The sequence below is a fragment of the Sturnira hondurensis genome, unplaced genomic scaffold, assembly GCF_014824575.4.
Source record: "Sturnira hondurensis isolate 20B ecotype Veracruz unplaced genomic scaffold, ASM1482457v3 Scaffold0009719, whole genome shotgun sequence".
In the NCBI taxonomy this organism is placed as follows: Eukaryota; Metazoa; Chordata; class Mammalia; order Chiroptera; family Phyllostomidae; genus Sturnira; species Sturnira hondurensis.
In genome coordinates, this window is record NW_028082350.1 from 18,146,280 (window position 1) to 18,159,237 (window position 12,958).

The 12,958-nt window shown below is 52.0% G+C and overlaps 1 protein-coding gene across 2 annotated transcripts; it reads left to right on the top strand.

Moving 5' to 3' along the window:
* The first annotated feature begins 130 nt into the window (after window positions 1-130).
* NHLRC3 (NHL repeat containing 3) lies at window positions 131-10,890 on the top strand. Of its 2 annotated transcripts, none has more exons than XM_037057692.1 (7): window positions 131-439; window positions 1,268-1,420; window positions 1,717-1,861; window positions 4,572-4,772; window positions 6,786-6,928; window positions 9,346-9,458; window positions 10,410-10,890. In XM_037057692.1, the coding sequence occupies exons 1-7, from the start codon at window positions 356-358 to the stop codon at window positions 10,660-10,662; spliced, it is 1,092 nt and encodes a 363-aa protein (XP_036913587.1). In that variant the 5' UTR covers window positions 131-355; the 3' UTR covers window positions 10,663-10,890. The 2 variants fall into 2 exon arrangements, with proteins under 2 accessions (XP_036913587.1, XP_036913588.1); XM_037057693.1 differs by having other exon boundaries at window positions 141-439; window positions 6,837-6,928.
* The last annotated feature ends 2,068 nt before the right edge of the window (window positions 10,891-12,958 follow it).

A 12,958-nucleotide genomic window follows, 5' to 3' on the forward strand; every position in this document is an offset into this window, starting at 1 on the left:
TAATGTCAAAAGAATTAACGTCGAGTCGTTAGGAATTGCTGTGGCCGCCCTTATTTTGGCGGACAGAAGTCCTCGGCGTAGGGCCACTTTTCCGAAGAGGGTTGGTTCCGGGTCCGCCCAAGAGCACGTGACATGGGGCGGAGCCCGAAGGCGCGTGACTCGGGGGCCGGGCCCCAGGGATTCCCCGGCCGCCGGGTATTCTGGTTCTTCCGGCTCTCAAACCCGGTGCCTCCGAGGAAGGGCTGTCGGAGATTAGGCTTCATCACGGAGAGTGGGCAGTCCCTGAGCGCAGCAGGGAACCGTTCGAACCAAGCCTCTACTTGCCTGAGCACTTCGCCGAGCTCCCTGTTCAGTCATGGCGAGAGTCTGGCTCTGCGCGGGGGGCGCGGGTTGCTTGCTTATTTTTCTGGTTTTGCATTCGCATCTTTCTGGCTCTCCGGTGAGTTGGAGAGCGAGGATGTGGCTGACTGGAGTGTGGACAGCACCTTTGGGAGGCGACGCTTCCCTCTGCACTGGAGGCAGTGGGTGCACGAGCTGGTCTCCAGCGGGGGTGGGCGGGATGGAGGCTGTCTCTTTGGTTAAAATGTTTGTGCACGCGCGAGAGGACGGGGACGTGGAGGTGGATAGAAGTATAGGGTGGATAAGTGGTGACGGAAAACAAAATATAAGTAAGTAATAAAAGATAAATTTCGGGAAAAAAATGTATGTACAAAGGGTCCCCGACGTGTGTTTTTTTCGCGCTGGGATGGTGCAAAAGCAGTACCATTCAGGAGACACTGTACTTGGCACGGGATAGCGCTGTGCAACTCTGCACGGTATTTTGTGTTGTCGGGTCCCGTCAAGTTTATAAACACACATCTGTGTCCTCTGCTTCTGCTGAGAAGACAATGAAGGCTTCGCGAGGTGACACTCGAGATGCATGGCCCAGCTGTAGGCTAACTGAAGTGTACTGAGCACGGGTGAGGGAGGCTAGGCTGGGATATCCCCTAGTTTTCGTGTAGTAATACATTTGGACTTGTATGGTATTTTAAGTGGTGATGGGCTTACCGAGTTTTCAGGCTACCACGACATCCTCAGATAATTTGCAGATTTGTATTTTGGTCATCTTGGTGTTTAAATGAATAAACCCATTTCTTCCCAGTCATTCTGACCTCTGTGTCAGGTGTCAAGGCATGCTTAAAAATGAGCCTTTTTTTCTTCTGGTATTTTTTTGGCTTTTTTCCCCCTAGAGTATAAACTGAATTACAATCTTCTGTTTTTATTTCAGGTTTTAAGGGACTTTGTGTTTCAAATTTCCTGGAGAACTGAGGACATTCTTTACAAGCTGGACGTGGGTTGGCCCAGGCACTCAGAGTACTTCACTGGAGCCACGTTTTGTGTCGCCGTGGACTCCCTGAACGGACTGGTGTATGTGGCCCAAGTAAGTAAAACCGGGTTTTTAAAAAATGCATGAACACAAAGCATCAGCCTGTTGTACTGCGCCAAGTAGCTGTATGTCTTTACATTGTGCCAATTACAGAATTTGTTTTTCAAATTGCTTTCAAGTGAATATATGACTCTGCATTTGACACGTACTAATTATTGTTAGGTTTTAAAGCTGAGTTTTTAAGCACTTCTGAATTCCTCCACTAGCCTTTAAATTGTGCTTCTCGCTGCCAAAGTGAAGATTACTTTTCTTAAAGCTGATCCTAAGCCATTATCTTTGTGTGCCTCCAGAGAGGGGACCACATCCAAAAGGTCCTGGTGTTCACAGAGGATGGATATTTCTTGCGAGCTTGGAACCACACGGTGGACACGCCCCACGGCATGTTCGCAGCCAGCACTCCGCAGGAGCAGGTCTGGATCACGGACGTCGGAAGCGGTATGTGCATTCGGACTCTAGTGTCTCATGCGGTAGCTCGAGAGGAAGTCCACCTCTGCCCACGTTCTTGCTTGCATGTTTTAAAACCAGAGTTGCCAAATCTGATTTGTTTAGTGATTCATGAAATCACTTATTTTTTAAAATATACTGTACTCCTGTAAAATTAAGACATTTAAGGGGGAGGCTATCATTTTTATGGTCTTTAGCTTGACAAGAGCCTTTTCTTCTTTTCAAAACTAATTTTTCCACTTCTCAATGACAGTTTACTTTCAGTGTGATTTTGTATTGACTTTAGTTGGACAGCATACTGATTAGACAGTCACATTCGTTACACAGTAGTCACCTTCATGCTTCCAGCACCCACCTGGCAGGCACCACACACAGTTGGCACAACGTTTTGGACAGTGTTCCCTGTGCTGTCCCTTTACACCCATGACTGTCCGGTAACTATCAGTCTCTGTACTTCAGTTCCTTCACCTCTTTCACCCAGGCCCCCAGCCCTTCCCATCCAGTCTCTGTGTTTATGAGTCTCTCTCAGTTTTGTTTGCTCCTGTATTTTGTTCATTAGATCCCATGTGTAAGTGATATCACATGGTACTTGTTTTTCATAACCTCTAGGTCCATCCATGTTGTCACAAGTGGTAGAATTTTATTCTTTTTTTAAAAGATTTTATTTTTAGCCCTGGCTGGTATAGCTCAGTGGATTGAGCGCGGGCCTGCAAACCACACGATCGCAGTTCGATTCCCAGTCAGGGCACATGCCTGGGTTGCAGGCCAATTCCTAGCAGGGGACACACCAGAGGCAACCACACATTGATATTTCTCTCCCTTTCTCCTTCCCTTCTCTTCTAAAGACAAATAAATAAAATCTTTTAAAAAAAGATTTTATTTTTAGACAGAGGGGAAAGGAGGAAGAAAGAAAAAGAAACATCAGTGTGCGGTTGCTTCTCACAGGCCCCCTACTGGGGACCTGGCCCACAACTCAGGCATGTGCCCTGACTGGGAATTGAACTGGTGACCCTTTGCTTTGCAGGCCAACACTCGATCCACTGACCCACACCAGCCAGGGCTCATTCTTTTTATGGTTGAGTAATATTCCACTGTACATGTGAACCACGGCTTTCTTACCCACTGATCCCTGGTGGGCGTGTGGTGTGTGGGAGAGGGACTCAGCATATGGGACCCTGGAGGCTGTCTCTTCAGCTTTCTTCCCAGAGCCACACGACCCAGCCTCTCCTCACACAGTCCAGGCCCGCTTCTTTTCTTTCTAATTCAGTCAGTGCATGTGATACTTTTCATTAATTTCCAGAAATAAAAAAACCTGTGATCTCGTCATTCTTCCCTTATAGCTGGTTTTTCCATACACAGATCTGAAGGCAGTTTTTGTGTTCCTTCCATTTCTGAAAGGAGCAAATTCCTTTTAATAAAAACTTGACTTCAAATCAGCCATTTTCTATTTTTTAAAAAACATTATTTACTGGTATTCTGTGTGTTTTTTTAGAAATTACTAATTCTTTAGAAATTTTGGACTTTGCTTTCTTAAGTAGTGTTTTGTTCTCTTTCTATTGCTCCAAACTTTAGCTCAAAGCCTCCAAATCGAATATAGTAATAAACTCAATTTTCAGGTTAGAATTGTTGGGTAAGCCAATTCACGTTATTTCCAGCAAGCTCAGTGTGCCCAGTTTATCTTTGGAAGTACCACTAGTTAGTGTGGTCGTGGCACGCCTCCAAGTTGATGTCTGTTAGCTGCTTTGTGGTTTTTCCCTATTTGTTCATACTCTGTTTTATACTTTTGCTTGGAAGATAAGTGTCACTCAGATAAACTTTAATGTAAGTGAGTAATTCAAAAAGATTTAGTTCCTTCTTAAGGAAGAAAAGTTGATGAGTTGAGTTTTGAATTTGTTTCCACTAGGAGAAAATGTAGTTTAAAACATCTGTATTATAGAGAATTCTCTTGTTGACCCACTGAAATTCGACATCTGCACACGAATGAGTGAAATAGCGGTTTTCAGACATGACCCACTGTCCTCCAGCTCCGTCGTGACCTCCTTCTGTGGGGACACGTCCTCAGGTTGAGACTAAACTGGGGGTGACATGCTGATAGTTTAGTTTGAGCTTTCTGTGGGAGGAGTCGTTTTTAAGTTTTATGTGTTTGGAATTAGAATCTGTTCATCTTGGAGCCCTGAGGTTCTACTTCATGGACAGGTTTGCCTGTAACTACTGAGGAAGCTCAGTTGCTTGTCCAGTGTAACACTGGGGCATCTAAGCCTGTTAACTTTTTGTTCCCGTTTAATTCTGTCAGATTTTCCTCTCAGTTTACAGTTGGCCCTTAAACAACAGGGGTGTGGACTGGGTGGGTTAGGGTTAGTGGATTTTTCCCGTAAATACTATAAATGTATTTTCTCTCATGATTTTCTTAATGACATTTTCTATTGTCTATCTTACCTCATTGCAAGGAAACTGTGTTTAATACACATAACACACAAAACGCGTGGTAACTGACTGCCCGTGTCACGAGGAGTTCCGGTCAGCTGCAGGCTATTAGTAGTTCAGTTTTGGGGGTGTGAAAAGTTACCTGTGATTTCCGACTGCGCAGGAGTTGGGCCTCTAACGTACCTTCCCCACCCTGTTGTTCAACTGCACTTGAAAAACCCAAATGTTTGTACGGTGGTCCTATTTGTGAAATGTTCGTGTCTGTCTTTATATGAAGGATCCTTTGGTCACACTGTTAAAAAATACGATTCCTTCGGGGATCTTGTCCAAGTCTTGGGGACCCCGGGCCAAAGAGGCACTGGTCTGAATCCCCTGCAGTTCGACAACCCTGCGGAATTGTACGTAGAAGACACAGGAGACATTTACATTGTGGACGGAGACGGAGGGTTGAATAACAGATTGATCAAGTTGTCCCAAGGTACGTGGCTTAATCTTAAATGGTGTTATGTAAGAACATCATGTACTAAGCTGGGCTTAATTTATTTGATACTTGATATAAAGTGATAACTCTTGTGTATGAATCTGTGTAAAGGGCTCAAGTGTGTTACTAGGAAAAAAGCAGAGCAGGTATGTGGGACAGCCAATGATGAGTTTGCTTATTCTTCACCAAAGCAGTGTTTCCTTTGAAATGCACCGAGGTGGTGAGAATTGTGGGTTCAGGGGTGAGTGGCCCCTCTGCCCAGCTAAGGTCAGCAGTCAGAGCTCGGCACCCAGGGCTGAGTGGCCCTGCAGGCCGGCAGCCCAGCAGGTGTTCTACTGAACCCCCTGCCCCACATTCTCTGATCTGTTACAGGTTAGATGATTGAACGCTGCAAATGCTACTCCGTGGTGTTGATTGTTAGTGAGATCAGTAAAATGGGAAAATAAGGCGAGGGGGAGGAGATACCGTTGTCTGGGGAAGCTGGCCCCGAGCTGGAGGAGGAGACAGTTCTTGTGCTGACCGGGTTCCGATGGGAGCAGAGCTGGTGGGTGGGGACACACCGGGCTGCCTGGGGCGGCAGCAGGGCATCCTTAGGAAAGGCACTGGGGGTGCACTTTCTGACTGTTAGAAGGTGGGGTCTGGGATGTCCTTGGGAGCTTATGTTGGGAACATGTCCCAGGGCCAAGAGACCAAAGAAGGAGGCTGACAGGCCAGCACTAATGACATCGGAGGCACGACCCCAGGAGGTGGCAAGGCAGCGTGGGCGTCCTCCAGGCCGTGGCTGGCGCCAGAGCTCCGTACGGAGCAGGGCAGGGTGGGTGCGGTGCAGAGGGAAAGGCCCCTGTGCTCACTGGGCCAGGGGCCCACCTGGTCCAGGAGCCGCCCGCCCACAGGCTGAGGGGCGGGTGCTGGGCGCCAGGCTATTCAGGGTCCAGCTCACGGTCACGGCAGGACCCAGTCTCTCCTCCATGGCGTAGCTAAGGATCTGAAGCCGTAATTTGCCTATAACAAGTATTTGGGGGGGCGGGTTTGCAGAAAAGTGATGTCATAGAAGCCATTTTGTTTTTTACAAGACACAGTATGCTATCAGGATGTATTTGCAGTGAGCCCTGTCTCCAGGAGGCCATGTAATTAATTTTTCACCTAGTAACTGAAGGTGGTTGGCGACTGTCAAAGGAAGAAGAGGTAGGGATAAAGGAAGAGTCAGAAGTTTCCATGAAAGAAAGCAGGAAGCAAACCAAGAAGACTGATCGAATGCAGGCACATCGCCACCTTGTGGCGGCCACAGAAAGGGATGACGAGGCAGCTTCAGGGACAGGGACTTGCCCGGGGTGGCCTTGGCATCCAGAGTCTGACTGCTGTGGGACAGGTCGTGTGCCCCTGAAGGAACCAGGGGAGACCCTTCCTGCCTCTTCCTGCCTCTTCCAGCCTCAGGGGGCTCCCAGCACATCTGGGCTTGTGGCTGCTGCACCCCAGTCCCCGCTGCACCCCAGCCCCTGCCTCTGTGCTCCCACGGCTCCTCCTCCGTGCGTCCTGTGTCTCAGGTCTCCCCCTCGTCCTCCTGGAAGCCCACTAGTCGTCTGGTCCAGGGTCCGCCCCAAATCCAGGGTCACCTCATCGCAGTCCCCATCGCAGTCCCCACCTTCACGCCCCCTGCTAAGACCCCGTTTGCGGTTGGTGGCAATCCCAGGCACGGAGGCTGGGACTTGGACTTGCCTTCTCAGGGGCCGCAGTTCACCCCACAGCGGGATGGTAGCTGGGACAGCCTGTGGAGACAGCGTGTGACTGGCTCAGCTCAGGGAAGGGCAACACCAAGGAGCAGGCTAGCTGGCCAGAGAACTAGGTTAAGAAAGGAGTTGACAGGACCCCTAAGCAGTGGTTGTGAGTGGAGGTGGTCATTAAAGTGAGTCCACTGGTCGGGACAGAATGGTATTTTTTTGTGAAGCGTAAGTGTCAGGCAACGGGCTCATAATTGAAGTTTACACCCTTGACGCGCATTATGGCCCGCAGACGGGCGGGGCGTTCTCTGCGTGCCCCTGCCATGTGTGCTACCACTTACAGATCTCGAGGTGCTTTGGCTGCGCGGAGAGAGGGGGATGGGGCCTGCCAAGTTCCACGTGCCCCACAGCGTCACCATGGACTCATATGGCCGGGTAAGCGTGGGCATCTGTGCGTCTCACCCTGTGTGTGTGTGTCTAGGGGTGTGAATCTGGGCGTGTGCACACAGATCTCAGGGCGCCTATGCGTGTCTGGCCATCCTGGACATACAGGTGTGAGAGCATGTGCACGTGTGGGTGTGTGGGCCTCCCCACCGGGCCGGGTGCACCCACGGACTCCCTCATGAGCACTGGAGCCTGTGAAGAGGGGGCTCCCCAACACAGGAGAGGTCTGCTCACTTTGAGGGGAGAAGGAACACGTCGGGGGCAGCCGATGAATCAGGTTTCCTGAGGGAAAGAGAAAAGAGAGATGCTCTCCTACTGGGGAACTGCAGTGGGAATTCAAATGCAGTTTTTTGTGGGTTTTTTTGTTTGTTTTTTTTAAGATTTTATTTATTTATCTTTAGAGGGGAAGGGAAGGAGAGAGGGAGAGAAACATCAATGTATGGTTGCCTTTCGTGCATCCCCTGCTGGGAGTTGGCCTGCAGGGAACTGGCCTGCAACCCAGGCATGTGCCCTGACTGGGAATCGAACCGCGATTGTCTGAGTCGCAGGCCCGCACTCAATCCACTGAGCTACACCAGCCAGGGCGCTCAAACGCAGTTTTGATTCTAGAATTAAGCAAAGTTACTTCTAGGAAACATTGGGGGGGGGAGGGGTTGATCTGGGAAGCCTGAAAACCAGACCAGCCCACCACACGCTGGTTTTCAGCAGCCGCGCCCTGTCCTGGGCCGAGCACCTCCACCCCCAAACTGCAGCCCACACGCTTTTCTGGGCCTGTTGCCTGCCCCTTCCCTCGCCTCCACGGACCTCTGGCACCTCTGGTGGCCATAACCGATCAGTTCAGTGGAGCTGCCTGACCACGCCAGGCCCCAGCTGCAGTGCTTTGTTACTCCTTCCTCCTGCCCCTTCCCTGAAGCAGCCCACGCTCCCAGTAACTCGCGGTCCCCCTAGGAGACCAGAGCTGCATGACGGCACTGACCGTTCCTCTCTGGCTCCACCTCAGCGCCTCGCTCGCAGCGGTCACATCACGCGTGCTCAGTGACTCCATGTCCCGGTGCACAGTGTCCCTGAGACACAGTGGCCCGGACAGTCTTGGCTGCGTGCCATTAGAAACCCACCGCTCTGCTCAGCAAGCAGCCTTGGGACTACGGCGCGGCTTCCTGCACGGACAGAGTGCGACTGTCCTGATGGTGAAGTGTTCAAGTGTTCCGCCTCACAGACAGGAAGATGAGGGAACGTGTGGGCTGTGTGTACGTGGGAACTGGAGTTGGAGCTAAGTGCTGTCCTCAGGGGAAAAGGTCAAGGTCACGTCTCTGAACGCAAGATCCTCAAGCCCAGTGAACTCACCACCGTGTGGGACGCCCTTCTCACGCCCTGGAGAGCATCTGGTGAGGTGCCCCAGTGATGCCGAGCCCCAGCCCTCAGGACTAACCTGCCCTTCCTCCCTGGTCACTAGTCCAGGACGGCAGTCCCCCAACCAGTCGCCTTACTTAGAGATCAGCAGCCTTTCTTCAGGGATGCGAGAGTCTTTGTTTCCCATCGGAGATGAATTCGGCAGCCACCAGCACTCACGCGCGTTGCTGAGGATGAAATCAGGTCTCCCCGAAAACACAGTCGCAAGTGCACAAACCCAGCAGCACCGAGGGTCCTGGAGGGGAGCGGTGGAGGTCGGCAGGTCGGCCGCCCTTCCAGTCCCTTCCCAGTAGCCCCGGGTAGCCCCAGTCACGCGCCTCTAGGGCAGCCTCACTGTTGCGCCTGCACCAGGTGCAGCAACACCCGAAGTGCCATCAGAGTGCACCTCCTTCTCCGGTGACAGCGGGGTCCTTAGTAACCCATGGCAGCCAGTCGCAGACCTGAGTTCAACCTGAGTTCATCGGCCTGCTCTCATTCCTGACATGTCCAGAAGTCTCCCAGCCTCCCCTTTGGGAGGTTCGCTGGGCAGACACCCCTTGGCAGAGAGCAGGCAGAGGCCCAGCGGCCCTGCAGCCTTTCTTTGTCGTCCTCCTGTGGCCTGGCCCTGGAACTGGCAGGCCGGTGGCGCTCGGTGACAGGGAGTGTGTCAGAGGAGTGGGGGAGCCGCTGCTCCGGACCCTCTGCAGGGCCGCTCGTGTCCCCTGCTCAGAGGTGCAGCAGAGCAGGCAGGTGCCACAGGCCTGGGGCTCAGACCGGGGCGAGAATGGCCCTCCCACTGGTTGTAGGCTCCCTCCCAGACCTCTCAGCCTTTCCGAACTTGAATTTCCTGCCTGAAAACAGGGCTTTTAATAACCCTCTTGTTTGGGGACCCCTGAGAACTACGTGGGGGATCGGATGAGAAGTTAACGAGAGTAAAGTTCCCTCCTCCCTCCTCTCCCCTGCTCCCTCTTCTCGGTGCAGAGGAGGGCTCACCAGCCAACCCTTGGTTTGGCCCTCAGGTGTGGGTTGCTGACCGAGGAAACAAGAGAGTCCAGGCCTTCGAGAAGGACACCGGGGCCTGGCTGGGAGCCTGGGATGACTGCTTCACAGAGGAGGGGCCCTCCTCCATCAGGCAAGTGCTTCCTGGCATTTTAAAGTGCCTGTTTCCCTTGCTTTATGGGGGGTTGTGTCAGTGTGACGCAGGGGAAGGGGCGGGAGACGAGTGTGCAGAAACTGGCTCGAGTTCCCGATGCCAGGCGGTCGCACACGCAGCGCTGTGTGTGGCCCCGTGGGGGCTGCACCTTCTCTAGAGGTGCCCCCAGGGACGCAGTGGGGCGGTTTTCAGCACAGAGAGAAAACAGAGACCCTGAGTGGGTGGCGTGAGAGCAGCTGGATGCTGACTCTGTCGCTCCGTGCGCAATGGCAGCCCTGTTTCTACTTTGACCTCAGCCACCCTGTGGCTGTGGCTGCCACCAGGCATCTCTTGATCCCGCCCTGAAAGAATCTGATTAATTTAAAATCCTCCTGAAACAACCCCCACACTCCTCCCGGCCTTCCCTCTGAGCCCGGCCAATTCTGGCTCCCCTGCCTGAGGTCCTCGCCCTTGAACTCCACCACCACAGCATGCACCCCCCGCCCCCAGTCGCTGAGTGTCCCTTGCTCTCTGCAGGGTTGTCACAACCCCGGCCATGGCTTGTCATCTCTTTACCTCTGTGTCCCACTGTTTACTCTCCCACTGGAGCACGGAGGAGAGACCTGCCGTGCACCTAGTGTGGGGCAGGCCTGCCGGGGGCTCAGCCTTTACAGACTGAGTTGATGAGTCCGCTGCGGGAGCTCTGCTAGTTCTTTGTTGCTCTGTGCATGTTACGTCAGGAATATACTGGGGGCAGTGAAAAGCCAACCCAGCATACTCCAAATCCACAAAATGTGCTGCAAGCAGCTCACCCACCAGAACGGCTAATAAACCAGCTGGGGGGAAACCTCCGGCAAGTCAGTGCCTGCTGCTGTCGAGCACTGTGTTGCAGAAGTGAACGCATGTGTGACCTGCACCCAAACTAACCGTGTGCGATGCCTCCCCCCACAGGTTCACCCTCGACGGGCAGCACGCAGTGGTGGCCCAGCTGAACCTCAGCCGGCTGCTGTTCCTGGCCGCACCCCCCGTGGGCGGCATTGGCTCCTGCGTGGTGAGACGCTCCATCCAGCTGGCAGACCAGGTCTCACCTCACCTCTTAGACGTCAGCGGGCGGACCGGAGCCATCTATGTCGCAGAAATCGGAGCAAAACAAGTACAGAAATACGTCCCTTTGAAAAGCTATTTCCCATCCTTCCATTTCTGATGCTGGTTTGCCTGGAGATCCTTCAAGTGAAAGTTCAAATTCTCAAATTCACCATCTAAGTGCCTAAAAATCACGTTCAAGTGCAAGAATTCCTGTCTTTGTTTTTACCTGATCTGGTATCAGACAGTTTGCTTCTGTGTCATTAATAGTTGCATGTTGCGTTGCCATTTTTGTGACTTAATTTTACGTGTAAATGCATAAAGATATTTTAATGAAAGAAATGTGACTCTAGGAAAATGGTGAAAAGCAGCAGCAAATAACCAGGCAGTAACCTAGTTAGATTACTAACTAGTCTCGGTCATTATTCCTTTGTGGGGGGAGAAACAGGAATGAAAATGGGTTGGGGGTGCTTCGCTGAGTTTTATGCGAAGAACCGCAGCTCTGCAGGTGGCCCTCGTTACATGTGACGAACTGCAAGAGGCAGGGCCACGTGGGCTCCGGCGTGCGGTGCTCCCAGGACACCTGCCCTGAGGGCTCAGAAACGGAGGCCGGGTTCGCCTGGGTCCCTTTCAGCAGCTTACCGACGACGGGTGACCGCCAGTCACGCTCGTGGGGTGGGACTCTGGGAGGAGGAGTCCTGCCCCTGACGGACAGACAGGAGCTCGTTGGAGCGCCACCTTGAAAAACCAGGGAGGAGAGGGACACCGCAGCCCAACCAGACAAGTGACCAAACGACGTAGACTCACTGTGAGCCTGTGAAAAGAGCCCCCGCTTGACTCCGGCCCTCCCGCTGTGAGGCAGGAAGGGCCTCTCCTTGGTGCCTCCCCAGCGCCTGTCTACCTCAAACAGGCTTTTGCCAAGGTGTGCGCCAGACTCGCTCCTCCCAGCCGCAGCGGGACGCTCTGCGTGCTGCCACCTGGTGGGTCGCCCCTCCTCGCCCCGTCCAGCCTTCCTCTCCTTTGGGACTCGCACTCTTCCCGACGCTGCGGTCCAGTCTTTGGCCAGGAAGGTGAGTCTCCCAGCGGGAAGCCCTGTGCTGGCGCCCCAGGCCATGGCATGTGTCTCTGCCCCAGATCGAAGTGCATGGTCATGGCGGCGTGGGGGGGGGGGGGGCAGGATGTCGACCATGCAGGCGCGGATGTGCGTTTAAGTCCGTGCCAGCGCCAGGGACTCGAAAACCATTGCGAAAGGTGCTTCTAAACTTGCCCTTCACCTCATGCCCTCAGGTTTGCCTGGACTTCCCGTTGGTTTCACAACGTATCCTTGTGAACGGCATGGGGTTTAGCCAATGTAATTAACTGACCTAGATGGAAGAAGGTGATCTGAGCTGTATTTTTTGTTGCTGTTATTTCTGAGCCAGGACAAGTGCAATTGTCTCTCCGAAAGACCCAGTTTAGGTGAACTGAAACTGTCATTTCAAAAATGTTTCTTTCAGTGTTTTACTGTGTTTTATGCCGTATTCTTCTACAATGTTTAAAATATTACTTCATCTTGCTAAAAAACATTTTATCAGGATTCGCGTAATGTTTCTCAACGTTTTTCCTTTGGATTGTTTAAATGGATTAGAAATGTACTTTCTATTAAAATAGAATTTTTGAGGGAAAAGGCAGTATCACCTGGTGGTCCTGTTTGACTTCACTGTTAGAAAAGCACTTTGTAAGGCCTTATTTCGTTGAAGAAATCCAACAAGCATGAAACCACAGGTTGACACTGGGTTTCCTGCCAATACCACGCTGTTCTGCCGGGCGCGGCTCCGGCTCCGTAGCGCCAGTTAAACTCAGGGCTGTGCCGCCTCCAGCTTCCATCCTGTCTCGGGGCTGCTTTGGCTCTTCCGGGTTGTTCGTGGTTCCATGCAAGCCTGGTGGTTTTCTGTTCTATTTAAGAAGTGCCATTGGGGTTTGGAGGGAGACTGCGTTCAATTTGTGTGTTGCTTTGCTTAACGTGGCCGTTTTAGCCGTGTTCGTTCTAACCCATGAATGTAGAATGTGTTTTCGTTTCATTGGGTCTTTTTCAATCTGTTGTAATAATGCTGCTTAGTTTTCAGCATATGGGTCCGTCACAACCTGTATTACATTTATTCCTAGATTTTTTATTTTTTATTTATTTGTTTGTTTGTTTATTTATTTATTTATCTTTCGAGGGGAAGGAGAGAGGGAGAGAAACACCAATGTATGGTTGCCTTTTGTGCATCCCCTGCTGGGAACTGGCCTGCAAGGAACCGGCTTGCAACCCAGGCAGGTGCCCTGACTGGGAATCGAACCACAATCCTCTGGTTCACAGGCCCACGCTCAATCCACTGAGCTACACCAGCCAGGGCTATTCCTAGGTTATTTTTAAGAAATTTGTTCAAGTGTGA